Source organism: Nicotiana sylvestris, chromosome 6, assembly GCF_000393655.2.
Source record: "Nicotiana sylvestris chromosome 6, ASM39365v2, whole genome shotgun sequence".
In the NCBI taxonomy this organism is placed as follows: Eukaryota; Viridiplantae; Streptophyta; class Magnoliopsida; order Solanales; family Solanaceae; genus Nicotiana; species Nicotiana sylvestris.
The window spans coordinates 70,338,038-70,355,855 of record NC_091062.1 but is presented as its reverse complement, the minus strand read 5'-3'; the positions used below and the strand labels follow the sequence as shown (position 1 = coordinate 70,355,855).

General features: G+C 39.5%; 1 protein-coding gene across 5 annotated transcripts in view; it reads left to right on the top strand.

The window, feature by feature from the left end:
• LOC104232558 (uncharacterized) overlaps window positions 1–11,126 on the top strand; it is a 32,963-nt gene extending 21,837 nt beyond the window's left edge. For all 5 annotated transcript variants that reach the window (XM_009785788.2, XM_009785791.2, XM_009785790.2 and 2 more), the window contains exons 17-22: window positions 1,217–1,265; window positions 2,492–2,562; window positions 2,691–2,810; window positions 8,717–8,817; window positions 9,226–9,271; window positions 10,681–11,126. In XM_009785788.2, coding sequence (XP_009784090.1) covers window positions 1,217–1,265; window positions 2,492–2,562; window positions 2,691–2,810; window positions 8,717–8,817; window positions 9,226–9,271; window positions 10,681–10,731 — 438 coding nt within the window. In that variant the 3' untranslated portion in view covers window positions 10,732–11,126. The remainder of the gene's footprint in view (window positions 1–1,216; window positions 1,266–2,491; window positions 2,563–2,690; window positions 2,811–8,716; window positions 8,818–9,225; window positions 9,272–10,680) is intronic.
• The last annotated feature ends 6,692 nt before the right edge of the window (window positions 11,127–17,818 follow it).

The following is a 17,818-nucleotide window of genomic DNA, read 5'->3' as shown; positions in this document are numbered from 1 at the left end:
GAAAATATAAAGAGGTAAATTTTTGCTGGTGGTTTTAAAAATAATGTTTCCTTAATATTGGTGCTGGTCAGAAAAGGTGGTATTTTATACTACTTCGGTCAAAGAGGGGTTGTGGGTGGGGGAGTAGTCGTAGGACCTCCACAAAGTTCAGGTGTACAATTTGAAATTCGGGACAATTACAAGTTTTTTTTTAAAATGTGTTATCCCTTTTTCATTATTGATCTTCTGCTTCAATCTATGTTTCCTGGGTAGCAAAACAATGAACCTTTACCTATAATTTTGAGAAAAGGTCGTATTCCATCTCATCTTAATTTCATTGACATAATATAATTTTTATGTTGATGGAATAAGGTACTCCCTCCGTTTTAATTTATGTGATGTAGTTTGACTCAGCACAAAGTTTAAGGAAAAAATAAAGAAAACTTTTGAAACTTGTGGTCTTAAAAACTTAAAGGTTAAAAACTTTATGGGGTCGTAATATTTGTGTGGCTGTAAGAGCTTCTCATTAAGGGTAAAATGAGAATTTTAAAGTTAAATTTTTTCTAAATGAGAAATGCGTCATTCTTTTTGGAACGGACTAATAAAGAAAGTGTTTCACATAAATTGAAACGGAGGGAGTATCAATTTACAGTTGGATGTTGAAGTGTTAAGTTGTTGCTAAAGGAAAAGGAATTTTCTTGTGCTAATTTGAAATGCTCAGGGATATTAGCATACCGAGAGTTGCCAAAGCTCAAAATTTCGTTATTCATTGAAGTCTTCTATGTTATTCAACATTCCAAAATGGAAGTGTCTGTCACCTGAAATAGCAAGGAGGGCATATGGTTTCTAGTGCTTTTCATTGAGATGGCATACTTGCTACTGTTTTTCTTTTTTCAGAAAAAAAAAAATTCCAAGCCTTTTGTCAACATAATATATTTCGTGTATGGCCGTTTTGTATTTTTTTTTTAATTTTTCCTTGTTGGGGAGGGGGGGAAGAAGAAGGCCATGCACCTTGTGGTGTAGGGTGAAACTGCAACCATTCACATCCAACTTTGCAGCTTCTAAACATCCTTTGGTGCTTATTTTAGTATAAATAATAAAAAAAGGAAGACTGCAAAAATAATGTGGTTTTATTTATTTATAAAAACTGTTTTTTTCTAATGAAAAAAGCTGTTCTTTTTATTAGGTTTATCTTGAAGGGAAATACTGCAATGACTTTTCTTCTTTTGATTATCAGGGTGAACTCGTGAAGGTCTTTGCAAATGAGCATAGGAAGATCACTTGTGGTACTTTAAGTCGATTCTCATCCAATATTTGAAACTTTTGACTGTTTTGCAAATTACAGAAGTCGATATTCTTTCCATCAATACTAGGAGACAAATATGCGAACCCCTTAGAATTGTTGCTATCATTCTCCATGTTGAGCAAACATGTTACTTCATGAAAGGTGGATTTTCGAGTTTGAAAGCTCACGATATTGAATAAATGTTTAAGGATGCAAGCTTGAATTAATGCTTAATCTGTCAGTAGTTTCTTATTCTTTTTCTTTTTTTATTCTTTGGTGATGTTTCATCATTCATCTCAGAAGGAGAAAGATAGGCTTTCTGTTTATTGAAATGTGTGGCCATTTCATCTAAAAGGTTAAGTTGTTGGAGAGCATATTTTTATTGACGTAATTACATCTTCCACACGCCCCCTCATGTGTGGGTTTGCTTCTTTTTCATGAGCCAAGCACGCTAAAACTCCTTTTGATAATGGACGGCAGTTAGACTTGACCTCTGCTTGCTTTGGTACCACATTGAAGTGTATGTCCTTCTCGTATAAAAGTTTAAACTGTTAGAGAGTGCACATTTTATTTACTTAATATTGTCTCCAACACTATTTAACAAGATGGTGGGAGGATTGTTTTTGAAATTTATTATGTGGTTAACATGGGTTCAGTCAGTTTCATAGCTGCTTTGTCAGGGTTCTGAAGTGATCAATATTCTATTTGCTTGATCTGTTTTTTCATACCGATTATAGAGAAACGTGAAAAGAACCCTATTTAGAGTTTGCTTGATCTTGTTTTTCGCAAGTGATGCTACAACCTTGGGGTAATACTGGGAGATTTGTCTAGATCTATCCATCATTCTGCGAGCTGTCTCTTTCTCTTTCCCTTTATTTTATTATCTGGGAATAGTTGTGGTTTCTAAGGACTAAGCTCTGTGGAGGGAAAATCCACTGACCTTCTGCCAGTCTCTAACTTATCTCTATTCATATAGTCAGATAGCAATATATGACACTTCTTTGGGGTGACTAAAATCTTTTCCTTGGACTTTTACCTACATGTTTAGTGATGCCTGTGTGGACTGTCACGATTTCATGAGCCAAATAAATTTCCTGTCTTATATTTGCATGAATCACAATATACAGGAAAGCTAAAATCCGGGGATGCTTGGTCTTAATTTTTGTTTGGTTGCTCCACATACTTTGAAGTCATTTTGTATGAACTCTCTGTTTTCCATGTTTGCAGATCCTGTAATGCATAGTTGCATAGAGAAAACCCTTTATAGTGGTCATGCTTCGTATAAAGTTTCATTGTCGGTAAGGAAATTTGTGATTTTCTAGGTGTGGATAATATCATGATGGCCTTATTCAGTTTCTTATGATCACAAATAATTATTGTGGTTGATCTATCACTTTCCCTTGCTCTATCTTTTTTGGTTGTACAGACACGATATCTTGATATATGGGAACCTGCTACCTTGGCCATCAAGAGAGATGGTTACAGCATCAAGGGTAATGGGCCTGGTGGTGTTCTAGTCAGTGAGAAGTTTTCTCAATCTACAATTGTATGTCTTCTTGTCTTTTGCCTTTTTATATTCATGAACAGTTTGTGACGTATCTGTATACCTTAAATTATGTATACATGAACAGTTTGTGACGTATCTGTACACCTCTCCAACTCCATGTTTGTGAGCCCTCTGGTGAGTGGTGTTGAAGATGCTCATGAGTCTTTTGAATGCTGAGGATATTCATTGAAGTATCCATTCTAATTGTGCCTGCTATCGTTCACTAGTTTAATCTTCAAGCAAAAGGTAGCCTTCCACGATTTGATGCTTGTCACCCTCAGGAGATGGAATATTCCCTACTCTTTGACCCAGGACTTACTTTTTCCTCACAGCTTAAGGAGTATTATCCGCTACATAAATAAATTTAGGGAACTTGTCCCTAAATCATGAGAGCCACTCTTCCGGAGGATATCTCCCTTATTTATTTACTGAGGTAGACCATGGCTTGATCAAACATTTGCGTGGTTGAAACTTTTACCTTATCAAACAAAAAAAACTTTTTCTTGGTTGAGCATAGATTAATTCTGTTGAACTTTGGTTGTCTAGAGCTGTAAAGGAGGCCCACTAGTAACCGAAATGGATATGGGTCATAAATACTTCCAGTTCTTCTCTTAGTTGCATTGAACAACTTCCATCTGTTGGGACCCACAGAATTTAGCAACAATATCTCATCCAACTTGGACAGGAATTTAAGTATAGCTTCAAGGATGAAAGTTTGTCATTTCCACAGACCATACTCGGAAAGCATATTCCTCAGTGAGTTGTACCTTTGGCATCAGTCAGGAAAAGTCATTTAAAATGATTTTTGTGTGTGCGCGTCTGCGCGCGCGCGTGTGTGTGTATAGAGCATTGTACCCAATTCTATTTCCATTAATTGCCCATTAAATTGCTTTTGTCACTCTACCACTCCATGGTTATTTTCGTACTTTTGGCCTAAAGAATCTCTTTCTCTCCTTTAGTTTCTCCCCTTTTCGTTTCCATCTTGATCTGTCGTGAACAAAAAATTCTGGCGAAATTAACTTTAAGAATAGCAATCACACCAGTTTCAGGCTTGGGGTCCCATTACTGGTTGAAAACTTAAACTGATGGTGGCTCGAATGGAGATCTGACAAACGATAATGGTTGTTGGAATTGCTATTACGATAGAAAAAAGGGAGAGTATACCCAGAAAAAGAAGTGGCACAGTGAAACAAAGAAAGGACAATGAGTTCACCAGAGAAAGTTATTTGACAAGAAAGGAATTCCGGAGTCTGAAACTGAACTGACAGAATTGCAAATCTGATATGCGTATCTTTCAATTTGTTTTTGAAGCACTTGGCTATACTCATGACTACAACAACAACAACCCAGTATAATCCCACTTAGTGGGGTCTGGGAAGGGTAGTGTGTACGCAGACCTTACCCCTACCCTGAGGTAGAGAGGCTGTTTCCAAATAGACCCCCGACATCCTTCCCTCCAAGAACTTCCCACCTTGCTCTTGGGGAGACTCGAACTCACAACCTCTTGGTTGGAAGTGAAGGTTGCTTACCATCAGAGCAACCCCTATTGTCTTTACTCATGACTGAAGGAAAATAAAAAAATGGAAGCACAACAAAAGATGATGGAGGAAAGAAACGAAGAAAGAGAGATATCGGAGGAGAAAAAATGGACGGCGCAATTCGATATACGAAATTGACTGGAGAAATTTGCCGGGAAATGGGGAAAAAAAAGGAGAGGATAGAGACCAAATGATTATTTGGTATTAAAATTTTCTGGTGGAAAGACAAAAATATCCTCACTAATAAAGAATAGCAATGTGCTTTAAAGGGCAATTAATGGAAACAAAATTTGGGTACAATGCTAACATACTACCTTCATGTAGTATGTAGTATGCTAACATACTATTCTTTATGCTAACATACAATGCTAACATATATATATATATATATATATATATATATACATATGCTCGCAAACAGGACACGACTGTCGTAAATGTCCTTCAGCTGGTGTGGGTGGCGGTGGTAATCCAGCTCCTGGTGCAAGTTCGTCGAATGTACCCAACTATCAAGGATACACCTAGTCTTTTGTTTTCGTATTGTTTTTTGTAATAAGTGTCTGTACTTGTGTATGTTGCAATATCTATCAAATAAAATTATGTTCAACAAAATATATTGTTAGAGATAGCTATGTAATTGTCCCACATTGGAATAGGGGTAGTATCCCCTTTGTATAGAGTAGTTATAAATAGCACCTCTTGTATTGCATCACAAACAATATCAATATATCATATTTTCTCCCGTGCCTTCTCACATGGTATCAGAGCTATCGTGAGAGATTTATCGCTGTGCATAAATTCCAGCGATTCCGGGAAGTAAAATCAGTCACCAGAACCCTTTTTTCCGGCGACTTTCAAAGTTGTTTTGCGTCTGCTTTGTCTCGGTCAGTGTTGTGCACAAAATCCAACACTACCACAAGAGTAGTCACTGTCCGGCGACCAAATCCCAGTGAAAATCTCCGGCGGTACTGTAGCTGTCCAAAGAAAATTTTCCGGCAAAGTTCCAACGTTGCGTGGGCCACCTTCCGGCCATTTTTTGGCGACGACTCTTCAGGACAAATTGTTTCCCTTGCAATTCCGAGCCTACCCATCCAGGTTACACCAAATTTCGACCACTTTTTTATTTTTCCGACGTGAATAGTGATTTCAAAAAGTTGACTTCCGGCCTTTTTTTGAAAAAGTTCCTTCAGAACAGTTGGGTCTTCTGGTAATTCCGATCCTACCCCTACTGTTTTTATTTCATGCCGACCACTTTGAATATTTTCCGACTGCAACAGTAACTTTCCAACTGCTACAGTAGTTTACTATTCTGGTTCAGTGTTCCTTACTCTATTTTCAGTGGATTACAGTTGATTATTTCTCTTATTTGGTAATAATTTACAAGATGTCTTTGGGAATTGATGTTTTTGGGTCTAAAAGCATGAGTTCTGGAAACTCTAATGTTATGATTACCTCGGAACCTTTAATGGGAGGTTCAAACTACTTAGCTTGGGCTTCATCTGTCGAGTTGTGGTGTAAAGGTCAAGGTGTGCAAGATCATCTGATTAAACAGTCTAGCGAAGGAGATGAAAAGGCGATAGCGCTTTGGGCAAAAATTGATGCTCAATTATGTAGCATCTTGTGGCGTTCTATTGATTCTAAGTTGATGCCTTTGTTTCGGCCATTCCAGACATGTTATTTGGTTTGGGCAAAGGCTCGTACGTTATACACTAATGATATATCTCGCTTCTATGATGTGATATCACGGATGACAAACTTAAAGAAGCAAGAATTAGATATGTCTACTTACTTGGGTCAGGTACAGGCAGTCATGGAGGAATTTGAGACATTGATGCCAGTTTCTGCTAGTGTGTCAAAACAACAAGAGCAGCGACAGAAAATGTTTCTAGTTCTTACACTCGCTGGACTTCCTCATGATCTTGATTCAGTACGAGACCAGATTTTGGCGAGTCCGACTGTCCCTACAGTTGATGAATTATTCTCTCGATTACTTCGCCTTGCTGCAGCACCAAGTCACCCAGTGATTTCATCACAGATACTTGATTCCTCTGTTCTTGCATCCCAGACAGTGGATATTCGGGCATCTCAAGCTATGGAGAATAGACGAGGAGGCGGTCGTTTTGGGAAATCTAGACCCAAGTGTTCTTATTGTCACAAACTTGGACACACTCGCGAAATGTGTTATTCCTTAAATGGCCGTCCACCCAAAAATGCCTACGTTGCTCAGAGCGAGACTACAGGTAACCAGGGCTTTTCTGTATCTAAAGAAGAATATAATGAGCTCCTTCAGTATCGAGCAAGTAAGCAAACATCTCCACAAGTAGCCTCAGTTGCCCAGACTGACACTCCTATTGCTGGTAATTCTTTTGCTTGTGTTTCCCAGTCTAGTACTCTTGGACCATGGGTCATGGACTCAGGCGCTTCTGATCATATCTCTGGTAATAAATCACTTTTGTCGAATATTGTATATTCACAGTCTCTTCCTACTGTTACTTTAGCCAATGGATGTCAAACTAAGGCACAAGGAGTTGGACAAGCCAACCCATTGTCTTCTATCACCCTAGATTCCGTTCTTTATGTTCCTGGTTGTCCTTTTAGTCTTGGCATGACTCGTAGTGAAGCTGATCACTCTGTGTTTTATTGCCACTCTGCTTCAAGTCTATGTATTTATCTGGTAGTCTATGTTGATGATATTGTTATTACGGGCAATGATCAGGATGGTATTACTAATCTGAAGCAGCATCTCTTCCAGCACTTTCAAACTAAGGATCTAGGCAGATTGAAGTACTTTCTAGGTATTGAGGTTGCTCAATCTAGCTCAGGTATTGTTATTTCTCAAAGGAAATATGTGTTAGACATTCTTGAGGAAACAGGGATGACAGGTTGCAGACCTGTTGACACGCCGATGGATCCGAATTCTAAACTTCTGCCTGGACAGGGGGAGCCGCTTAGCGATCCTGCAAGCTATAGGCGGCTGGTTGGTAAATTAAATTATCTCACAGTGACTAGGCCCGACATTTCTTATCCTGTGAGTGTTGTAAGTCAGTTTATGAATTCTCCCTGTGATAGTCATTGGGATGCAGTTGTCCGCATTATCCGGTATATAAAATCGGCTCCAGGTAAAGGATTACTGTTTGAGGATCGAGGTCATGAGCAGATCGTTGGGTACTCGGATGCTGATTGGGCAGGATCACCTTCTGATAGACGTTCTACGTCTGGATATTGTGTTTTAGTAGGAGGAAATTTGGTGTCCTGGAAAAGTAAGAAACAGAATGTAGTTGCTCGGTCTAGTGCAGAAGCAGAATACCGAGCAATGGCTATGGCAACATGTGAACTAGTCTGGACCAAACAATTGCTCAAGGAGTTGAAATTTGGTGAAATCAGTCGGATGGAACTTGTGTGCGATAATCAAGCTGCACTTCATATTGCATCAAATCCGGTGTTTCATGAGAGAACTAAACACATTGAGATTGATTGTCACTTCGTCAGAGAAAAGATACTCTCAGGAGATATTACTACGAAGTTTGTGAGATCGAATGATCAACTTGCAGATATTTTCACCAAGTCCCTCACTAGTCCTCGCATTGATTATATATGTAACAAGCTCGGTACATATGATTTATATGCTCCGGCTTGAGGGGAGTGTTAGAGATAGCTATGTAATTGTCCCACATTGGAATAGGAGTAGTATCCCCTTTGTATAGAGTAGCTATAAATAACACCTTTTGTATTGCATCACAAACAATATCAATATATCATATTTTCTCCCGTGCCTTCTCACATATATATATATATATATATATATATATATACACACACACACACACACACTTATTTATTTCTGTCGGTAGTTAAAGTTGGCTGGAATGTGCTGAAAGCCAGTAACTTCAGCATGTTTAAGTCACATTTGACTGAACTTTACAGGGAACAACTTTGACAAAATAATTTGTTTCTTCAACCTTCTCAACTTCTTAGTGACTGCATACATTTTTTCTGTTGATTAGTCTTAGTAAAGTTGTACATTTTGTGGAGGATAAAAAGCTAAATTTTTTGGGGTCTTCATAAAGGTAAAGGATGATAAACTGCTTTCCTATGGAAGTGCTAAGCTGGCAACTCCAACTCTATCAAAAGCTTAAGAAGCATTGCTAATAGATGATAGCTCTTTTTTCCGATGTAAAGACACTAGAAAGAGACACATAAGCTTCTTGAAATCGATGGGTACTTAGTTGTATAATGTTTCTCTCAGGACTTCTAGTTTACAAATAATAGTTTTAGTTCATATTGCTATAACTTCAAATAATAGTATTAGTTCATATTGTTTCCTAAATCTCCACTCCATTCTCACCATTTTATGCTGTTGGCTTCTAGGTTTCTATTCCATATGGAAATCCTACAGAATTTTCAATCTTCGATAGTCGGGGAGTTGAGCATCTTTTGAAGGCTGAGAACGATCAAGGAGACATTAGCTGGTAAATCACAACCCACCCCCACCCCACCCCACAAAAAAAAAAAGGGAAAAGAAGAAGAAAGACTGAAATAAAGAAGAAAAAGGAAAAAAACAATTGGTATGTTCCTTTTTCATAGTTATGGACAAACCAGCTTTTAAAAAGAGTTGTTCAAGTGGTTCTAACATCTGCTTCTCAAAATCTTTCAACCCAGATGAAGCAACACATAGCAGATTCTTGACTTCCTTACCTGTTATCATTTTTATGTTCTGCTTCTGTTAGGAAGCATTCATGTCACATCAATATGTCATCGACATTTTACCTTTTTTATATTTCACTTTCTTCTTCTGCATGTGTCCATTTTACTTTTCCCAACAAATTATCATAAAATTCATTTTCTCTATTTAAGTGACATGTGGCTCTATTTTGCAGTTCAAGGGATACAATTGTCCTAACCATGAGACTGTTTATTATAAGGGTATGACTTCTACAATCTGAAAGTTATTTCTATAATATGATGTGAATGATACATGTATTCTATTGGGTTCCAAAGAAATTTACGGGCTATTTTGAGTGTTACAACATAATGCATTTGTGGTCTAGATCTGTCATGTGCTCCTTTTCTTTTACTCCTATTCTGAGTCATGGTTCAGATCATGTAATTTTTATTTCTTTGCTTTAGCAAGAAACTCGGGTAGCATCTGATAGGTGCATTACCACATGTGAATTTGTATGTCTTGGTAAAACTGTGAATTTCTCTGCACGAAGAGCTCTGTCAGCTAGCACCAAAAGCTCTTCCGGCGAGATCTGTACTGTACCTGTTTCTTTTATTTCTTTGCTTTAGCATGAAACTCAGCTAGCATCTAATATAAGATTCCCACACATGAATTTGTACGTTCTGGTTGACAATTATTCACTTTTATGTTACTTTGGTAGTGATTATGATATGACTTGAGCTTAAAGAAAGAAGGGTCCATATAGCCGATCTCAACTTGTTTGGGACTGAGGCATAGTTGTTGATTGACAATAGCCGCAAAACTGTGTATCTTTGCACAAAAGGCTCTCTCTTTTCATTAATCAAATTCCGACACAGGTTTTTTCTTTTTGATGATGAAGTAAAAAGATATCATTAAAGAGCATCAGGCAGATGCTAGGCAAAAGAGTTGCAGAATAGAGTTAACTCCAGTACATGAGACCGACACAGGATCTTTAATCAACCATCAGCGTATCTGGTGTTATATCTTTCATGTGTTAGATGCTTCTTTATAATCTAGTGTTATTTTTTGTGGAGCGGCACTTCTATATTCTTCACATATTTGACATTGGAACCTGTTGCTGCATCTTTTAGTACCTACTAGTTAAGTTACTGCAGCATCATTATGATTTCTTCCTAGGCAAAAAACACTGGGTGTTTTTTTCCTATTTGTCTAAGCCTTGGTGGGCAAAATTACCTGGTAGTTGTGCTTGTGGGAGATAGTAGGTAGCCGGTGGAATAGTTGGGGTGCGCGAAAGCTGACCCTAACACCACCATCATAAAAAGAATTATGTGATCTTTGTACATTACTGAAGAGTATTGATACGCCAGTCTTTGAGGATGACCACATGCTTACTGATGTCAATTAATACCATGTGGATACTAAATCATGGTTTTGGGAATTCAGCGATGAAATTTCTAGAGCATTTTGTCTTCTTGTTGTGGCTAAATCAGTGAAGTTCTTAGATGGCTAGTTAATTGTGAAGGTGATGAGTGGCAAGGATTGGTGCTAAAATCTTGATGTAAAGGTGTTTTTTTTCTTCATTAGTTGTTAGCTTGTTTCTAACATCAGTTTTGAAGCTCCAATTATTTGTGACATTCTCCTTTGGATCTCATTGTTGAACTTGTTGCAGGCTGGTGAGAAGAAAAAAGGAAGGAGGAGAGGGTTGTTCTTCAACAAGTGAAAAGGCCATTGTCAGCCTACCAAAAACCATATTTATTAGTGATACTTGTATTCTTTTGTGAGTAGTTAAGCTTCTAGATTTGAATTTCTTTTGTTATTTTTGGGTTAATCGTCCTCTTATATTTTGTAAGTTCAGGTTATCATTGGCCCCATCCCCGACCTATTATTTTTCTTTTTATTTATATCTTACAAGAAAAGAAAGAGAAAAGACTTATCCGAATAAGATAAAAAGAGATGAAATATGCATCATTACAGAGGAAGAAAAAATTGGAGGAAAAACATTTTCTTGAAGTAATTTGAATATTCATGTAAATCTCGAAAACTTTACAAAATTTTAATGATGTCAGAAGTGATTGTGGTTAATAACTTTTGGTGGCCTTTAAACTAAATGAGAAATTAAGTCTAGGCGTTTGAATTGTTTTTCCATTCCGCAAGTAAAATGGTTCGTATGTCAAGTTAGATGCCATCATTTGGCCATTAAAAATGAGATGCTATGTACTTCTATTTCTGTCCCAGATCATTTATGGAGACTATCTTCTTTATATGCCTAGCTCCTGTGGACGCAATCTTATTTTCCTTTTAGATCTATATAATTAATTGACCCTTTTTTTTCTTTTTCTTAAGCTAGTCAATTAAGCCATACAGAAATTAAAAGAAATCTTGAGATGAATATTGTTGGAACGTTAAATTAAAGTGGAGGAAATGGAGTCCACAGGGTTGATGCCTGTTTAGTTAAGCTTTTAAGATCAGGTATGTTCTCCATCTCAGTTATGTTCCATTTTGGCACTTCAACCCCATTCCTTTCGTGTCATTTTAACACAAAAAGCTAACTTGTTACATTAGTTGAGTTTCCTCACTTGATAGGCGCGTAAGATTTTATTTTAATAATAATAAAAGGCCATAAAATTACAATTAAAGTCCATTTAAATGCCCACCCTCCTCTCCCATTATCTTCCATCTCCTCTTCAAAATAATCCTTATTTCCTGTCTGTTTCGCTCTTCATCTCCGTGATAACTTCAAAGTCTGGCTTTTTGCAATTTCTTTCTTTATTCTTTGTTTCGTTTCTTCATTTAATAATATCCCAAAGCCAAACCCAGATCTTCATCCGAAGCTTGAATTTTTCATGTGAACCCATGTCTCCAATTCTCAAACCACCAGAAAAACAAAAAGAAAAAACTTTAATGCATGGCTAAAGGGACACTGTCAGCAGGGGCGGAGCTAGCCCTCCGCTTACGAGTTCGGCTGAACCAGTAGCTTTTGTGCGTTTGTCTTGTGAAATTCATGTTATATGTACAAATTAATAGTTTTGAACCCAGTAACTTAAAAGAACTAGAATCCCGAACCCATAAGCTTTAAATTCTGGCTCCGCCTCTAACTATCAGTACAAGAACCACGACAATAAACAATGGTTACTCCCGAAAAGAGCCTTAACTATCAACTGTACAATGAAATATGAAGAATTAATTTATAAAAATATGATTCTTGTCCTTATATGATAAAGAATCCTTCAATAATCGTTGGTTTCATCTCCTAAGGCTAGGGACTTGTGGAGTGGGTTTAGGACAGACGACTTTGGGAATTAGAGAAAATAAGGGATTTTTATTTTAGGGTAACCGATCTGGGTAAATAATTTACATAACCGAGTTTTTGGGTTAAATCCAGTTGACAAGGATAAAAAAAACAAGTGTCTAAATCTAATTGGATGGTTGTTACACATTAGAAGCAAGTATAAATACGTGTTGCATTTTTACATCGGATAAAAGTTTTTGTGTTAAAATGACACATAGAAATAGGGTTAGAATGCTAAAATGGAACATAGCTGAGATGAAGTGCCAAAAAAAAAATTGATGCCAAGTTATTTGAGGCCTTTTTACAATAGCAACTTTGCATTTAACTAAATCATTTATGGTGCTCCCTCTGTTTTAATTTAGATGACACACTTTCCCTATTAGTCTGTTAAAAAAAGAATGACCTATTTCTACAATTGAAAATAATTTAAATTTAAATTCTTCATTTTACCCTTAATGAGAAACTTTTATAACTGTATACGGTAGAAACCGACGGTTCGATTTTACGATCATCAAGGCATCTCGAGGATTTTCAGTGATCGACTTCGAGGTGGTGTAAATAACGACCGGCCTCGAGGCAATGTAAATCAGTGGTCTCGATGGATCAGGGCGAAGTTCCCAAGGCGCGTACATATGGCTGACAAAGCCTAGCGGACTAGTCCAAAAAGCGAATCAAGACATTAAATGGCTGTACCGGCTCCATATCTTTGTAATCAATGCATCTGTACTATGTTGGGATTCCCCTCATATATAAAGGGGATTCTTGTCATTTTGTAAACACCTGTTGCTCAATACTAAATACACACGAACATTCTCTCTGCTCTCTAACATATTCTCTTGATCTCATCACTTCATTTATTGCTTATACTTATTGTGTTCTATTTATTGTTCTTCATTTATTGCTTATTATTGGTCATAAAGAGCCGTCATTGATTTATTTATAACTGTTAGTCTCCATCGACTACCTCGGCGGGGCATTAGACTCGACCCCGAAGCCCCGAATAAGTAAGCTCGAGGCCCCGATCGACAGCCATTCGGTTTGGTTAACATCTTGCTTTAAGCTCATTTCTTGATTCCAAGTACCTCACTTAGCATCTATTGCCCTAACAACTAGCATAGAAATAAATCACGTATTTTTAGAATCACAAAATTAAATTTAATTGTTATTACCATTTTCACGGTAAACAGTTTGGTGCCCACTGTGGGGCTAAACATAATAGTGATTATTTTCTTGCTAGTTTTACTACACAACGCAAGTTACCTTTGACACTTTTTCTTGTCCAAGATCTTTGATTTCAGGTTAAAATGTCTAACTCGGTAAATGGAGGCAGAAACAATAATCTTGAGGACCATGGATAGAATGGTGTGGACGTTCCAGGTGTCAGTGTACCACCACGAAACCCTGAGAATGCACCAGAACCAATTACCGTGGACGTGGTCTCACGCGATGCCCAACACGTCGATATAAGCTCCCACACTAACAGGAGCGTGCACCATGGAGACCAACAAGAAGCTCAGAAAACCCCGGTTAGGGAAGAACGGGAGGTTAGCCTTCACGTTATTTTTGAAATGTTGCAGGCATAACAACTGGCGATTGCTCAGCTGCAAAGTCACCAGAAAACTCCCAGTACGGTAACACCAGGGACGGCTCCCCCAGCCGAGCAGGTACCGGAGAGATCAAGCAACAACGGGTCGGCAGCCGACCCCACCATCGTAAAGATGCTCGAGGACCTCACAAAGAGGATTGAGTTGGGCAAGAAGAAGATAGAAGCCAACGATAAGAAGGTAGAGACCTACAATTCCAGATTCGAAGAAGTTCGTGAAAAAGCCGTTCCCATAGGAAGAGGCCCCAAAACCCATCCCAAAGAACTTCAGAATGCCCGAGCTTCCGAAGTACAACAGAACCTCGGACCCCAATGAGCATGTCACTGCATACACTTGCGCAGTGAAGGGCAACGACATAAAGGACAACGAGATCGAGTCCGTCTTACTAACGAAGTTCAAGGAAACACTCTCGAAATGGGCCATGATGTGGTATCACAACCTAGCTCCTAACTCTATAAACTCGTTTGCCATGCTGGTAGATTCTTTCATAAAGGCACATGCCGGTGCCATCAAAGTAGCAACAAGGAAATCCGACGTCTTCAAGATCAAGCAGAGGGAGAATGAGATGCTGCGAGAGTTCATATCTTGCTTTCAAATAGAACGAATGGAACTACCACCAGTCTCCAACGACTGGGCAGTGTAGGACTTCACCCAAGGTATGGATGAACGAAGCTCGGTGGCTTCGAAGTAGCTGAAATAGAACCTAGTCGAGTATCCCGCTGTGACCTGGTCGGACCTCCACAACCGATACTAGTCAAAGATCAGGGTCAAAGACGACCAACTAGGAGCCCCCTCGGGCTCAGTATATCCCAGCAGGCTTCCAGCAAAAGAGCCAAAGCCAAACAAGGAAAGATACCAACTATATACTGAAGATAAAAGAAATGCCCCGAGGTGCAACATACCCCGCAATGATCGAAGGATGGACCGAGGCCAGAATCCACGGGGACTTGTCGGCAGAACTGGGTTCGGCAGGTACACAGGGCCAACGGAGGCACCTCGCTTGTTGGAATACAACTTCAATGTCGACATATCGGACATCATGTTCGCCATAAGTAAAATCAGAGACACCAGGTGGCCAAGGCCTGTACAATCAGACCCTTCACAAAGGAACCATAATTTATTATGTGAATTTCACAATATGCATGGGCACAGGATTGAAAATTGCTACAACTCCGGGAAGAAGTGGCCCGATTACTCAGCAAAGGTCACCTCCGGGAATTCCTCAGCGACCTGGCCAAAAATCAGTTCCGGGAAAGAGAGACGACCAAAAAGAGCGAAGCAGATAAGCCGCAACATGTCATCCATACGATCTTTTGAGGTGTCGGCGCCCTGCAGGAACCCACGGCCAGGAGAACAAAAACATCCATCGACAGGGAAACGCGAACTCGAGGCTCTATCCCAGCCCCATAATGGCACACTAGTAACTTCTTTTCTTGTGAACACATTTTAAATTAAACATGTACTTGTGGGTCCAGGTAGCTCGGCCAATATTATCAGATCGAAGGTGATAGAGCAACTCTGATTGCTTGACCAAATTATGACTGCCTTTCTAAGTCCTCAACGGACTCAACACGGCGAACAAAACAACGAAAGGGAAAACCGCCATACCAGTCAGTGTGGTCGGCACAACCCAAAACACCAATATCTCCACCATCGAAGGGGCTGAAGGATAAACAAATAGTGAACTAGCGACCACGAGGCATGTTCTCGGTTGTACCCGAATGAACAAAGTAGAGGACCGTACCACGTCCTCATCACAAGCGACTGAAACATACCAGGACTCAAAACACCGCCGGCATATTCTACACTAAGGTTTGACCGTCTCCTTTTTTTCTTTCAATTAAATTCTACACTAACCTGAGTGCAGGTATTCGGTCGAAACGGCCAAAGCACCGTCCAACTCGAAGGCCTTAGGTTTCAAAAGCATGCGTTGCATTCTTTTCCTTCGACTGGATTTTTATCAAAAAAGGTTTTACCGGCAAGGTTTTTAACGAGGCAACATCCATATGCTACCTAAGGAATACTCAACAAGTATTCAAGGCTTCTTTTTCAATCAACCTCGAATATTGGGGGGGGCATCCCCCCGGAAGGTCACCTACTCGGAGAAGCCAAGATACGCCAAATGAAGTCTCGATAGGAAAATGATGTACCTGGCCAAATGGTCGAACGAACCATGTCCGTATAGAATAGCCAGGCCCCTGACAGCGAAAACATGTATACTTGTACCAAGTAATCGAAGAATACTTTCCATCAAAGCATTTCACGCTTCAAAGGAAACTCGATATTTTTGCAAAAAACGGCTCCTCTGTCAAAAACGTCCCGAATACTCGGGGACTGGCATCAACAACTCGAAATAGTACGACCCTCGGGTCGGAGCTTCAAACTCATAAGCCCTCAATGAGGCAACAACAAGATCACAAAACAGCTCCAAAGCCAAAAACGTCCCGAACACTCGTGGACTGGCGTCGAAAACTTAAGGCCACATGACCTTCGAGTCGGAAACTCTGAAATCGTAACCCCTCAATGAGGCAATACCAAGTTTACAAGTAATGGATCCCGAGCCGAGAAATCCTTGACGACTTGGGGACTACCATCAATCACCATCTCCATCGACTTATCAAAATCCGAGGCCGTAAGACCACATGCGGGCAGCCTCGGTCTCGTATGACCTATATAAGGCAACAACAATATCTGTAAGACCTCAAGCAAGTCATGAACCACACTTGTACCAAGTGAAAATATTTGTAAGACCTCAAGCAAGGCATGAACCATACTTGTACCAAGTATCCAAAACTGTAAGACCTTAAAGGCATGTAAAACTTGTAAGACCTTACTAAATGCATAAACTCGATCTCAAAGTTAAGGCTATATATGCCTAAAAGGCATACCCTCGATATAGATGCCGAAACTACTTCACTCAAGACTAAAAAGCTCCGGCCAAATACAAATGACTACGGTCACAAGGCTGTACCAGCCAAACTAACGCGACTTAGGGATGCCAGACCGTCGCTATAAAATCACAGGCCTTCAATTACTTTGAATATACTTCGAAAAGAACCGGTTAAATAGGCTACCCTCGATATAGGAAAAAGAGCTTCGACCATGTCAGCTCCTAAATATAGGATTCGAGATACTCAGCCACCGAGCCAAACCTCCCGAGGTGCTCGATCATCGCCATAAAAACCGTCGAAGAGTCAGGCAAACATTATTTCAAAAAATCCTTATCGAGGGAAAAATAAAGCCTATATTAGAGGTCACATCAACCCAAGGCGTATAAGCCACTATTGCCAGCCCACATAAAAGGTCTCATCGACCCAAGGCGTAAGAGCCACTGTCACCAGCCCACATAAAAGGTCGCATCGACACAAGGCATAAGAGCCACTATCACCCGCCATATAAAAGGTCGCATCGACCCCAGGCGTAAGAGCCACTATCGCCAACCCACATAAGAGGTTGCATCGACCCAAAGCGTAAGAGCTATTGTCGCCAGCCCACACAAAAGGCCGTACTGGCCCAACGCGTAAGAGCCTAAGGGCCAGCTTGAAATTCAAAAACTTGAGGGTCAAATGAGCTCGAGTCGATACCCGTCTCAGAGACTGAACCCAAAACAGTTGACCATACATGCCTAAGAGCACACGCATAAGAGCTCGAACGCCGGCTTATAATAAAAGGTCATATCGACCAAACGCGTAAAAGCCTACGGGCCAGCCTATTGAGCCCCAGGGCCATACCACGAATCTAAGGATTCCTTTTAACTCAAAGACCAGTTCATCTGGCTAAAATCAAGGCAAAAAGAAATGCAGGAGAAACAAAACCTCGAGGTTTCCTCTTTATACATACATGCGAGAAATACAAGCTCCATTTACAACGTACTTTGAAAGTACTATATACAAAAATAGAAAAGGAAATGACTA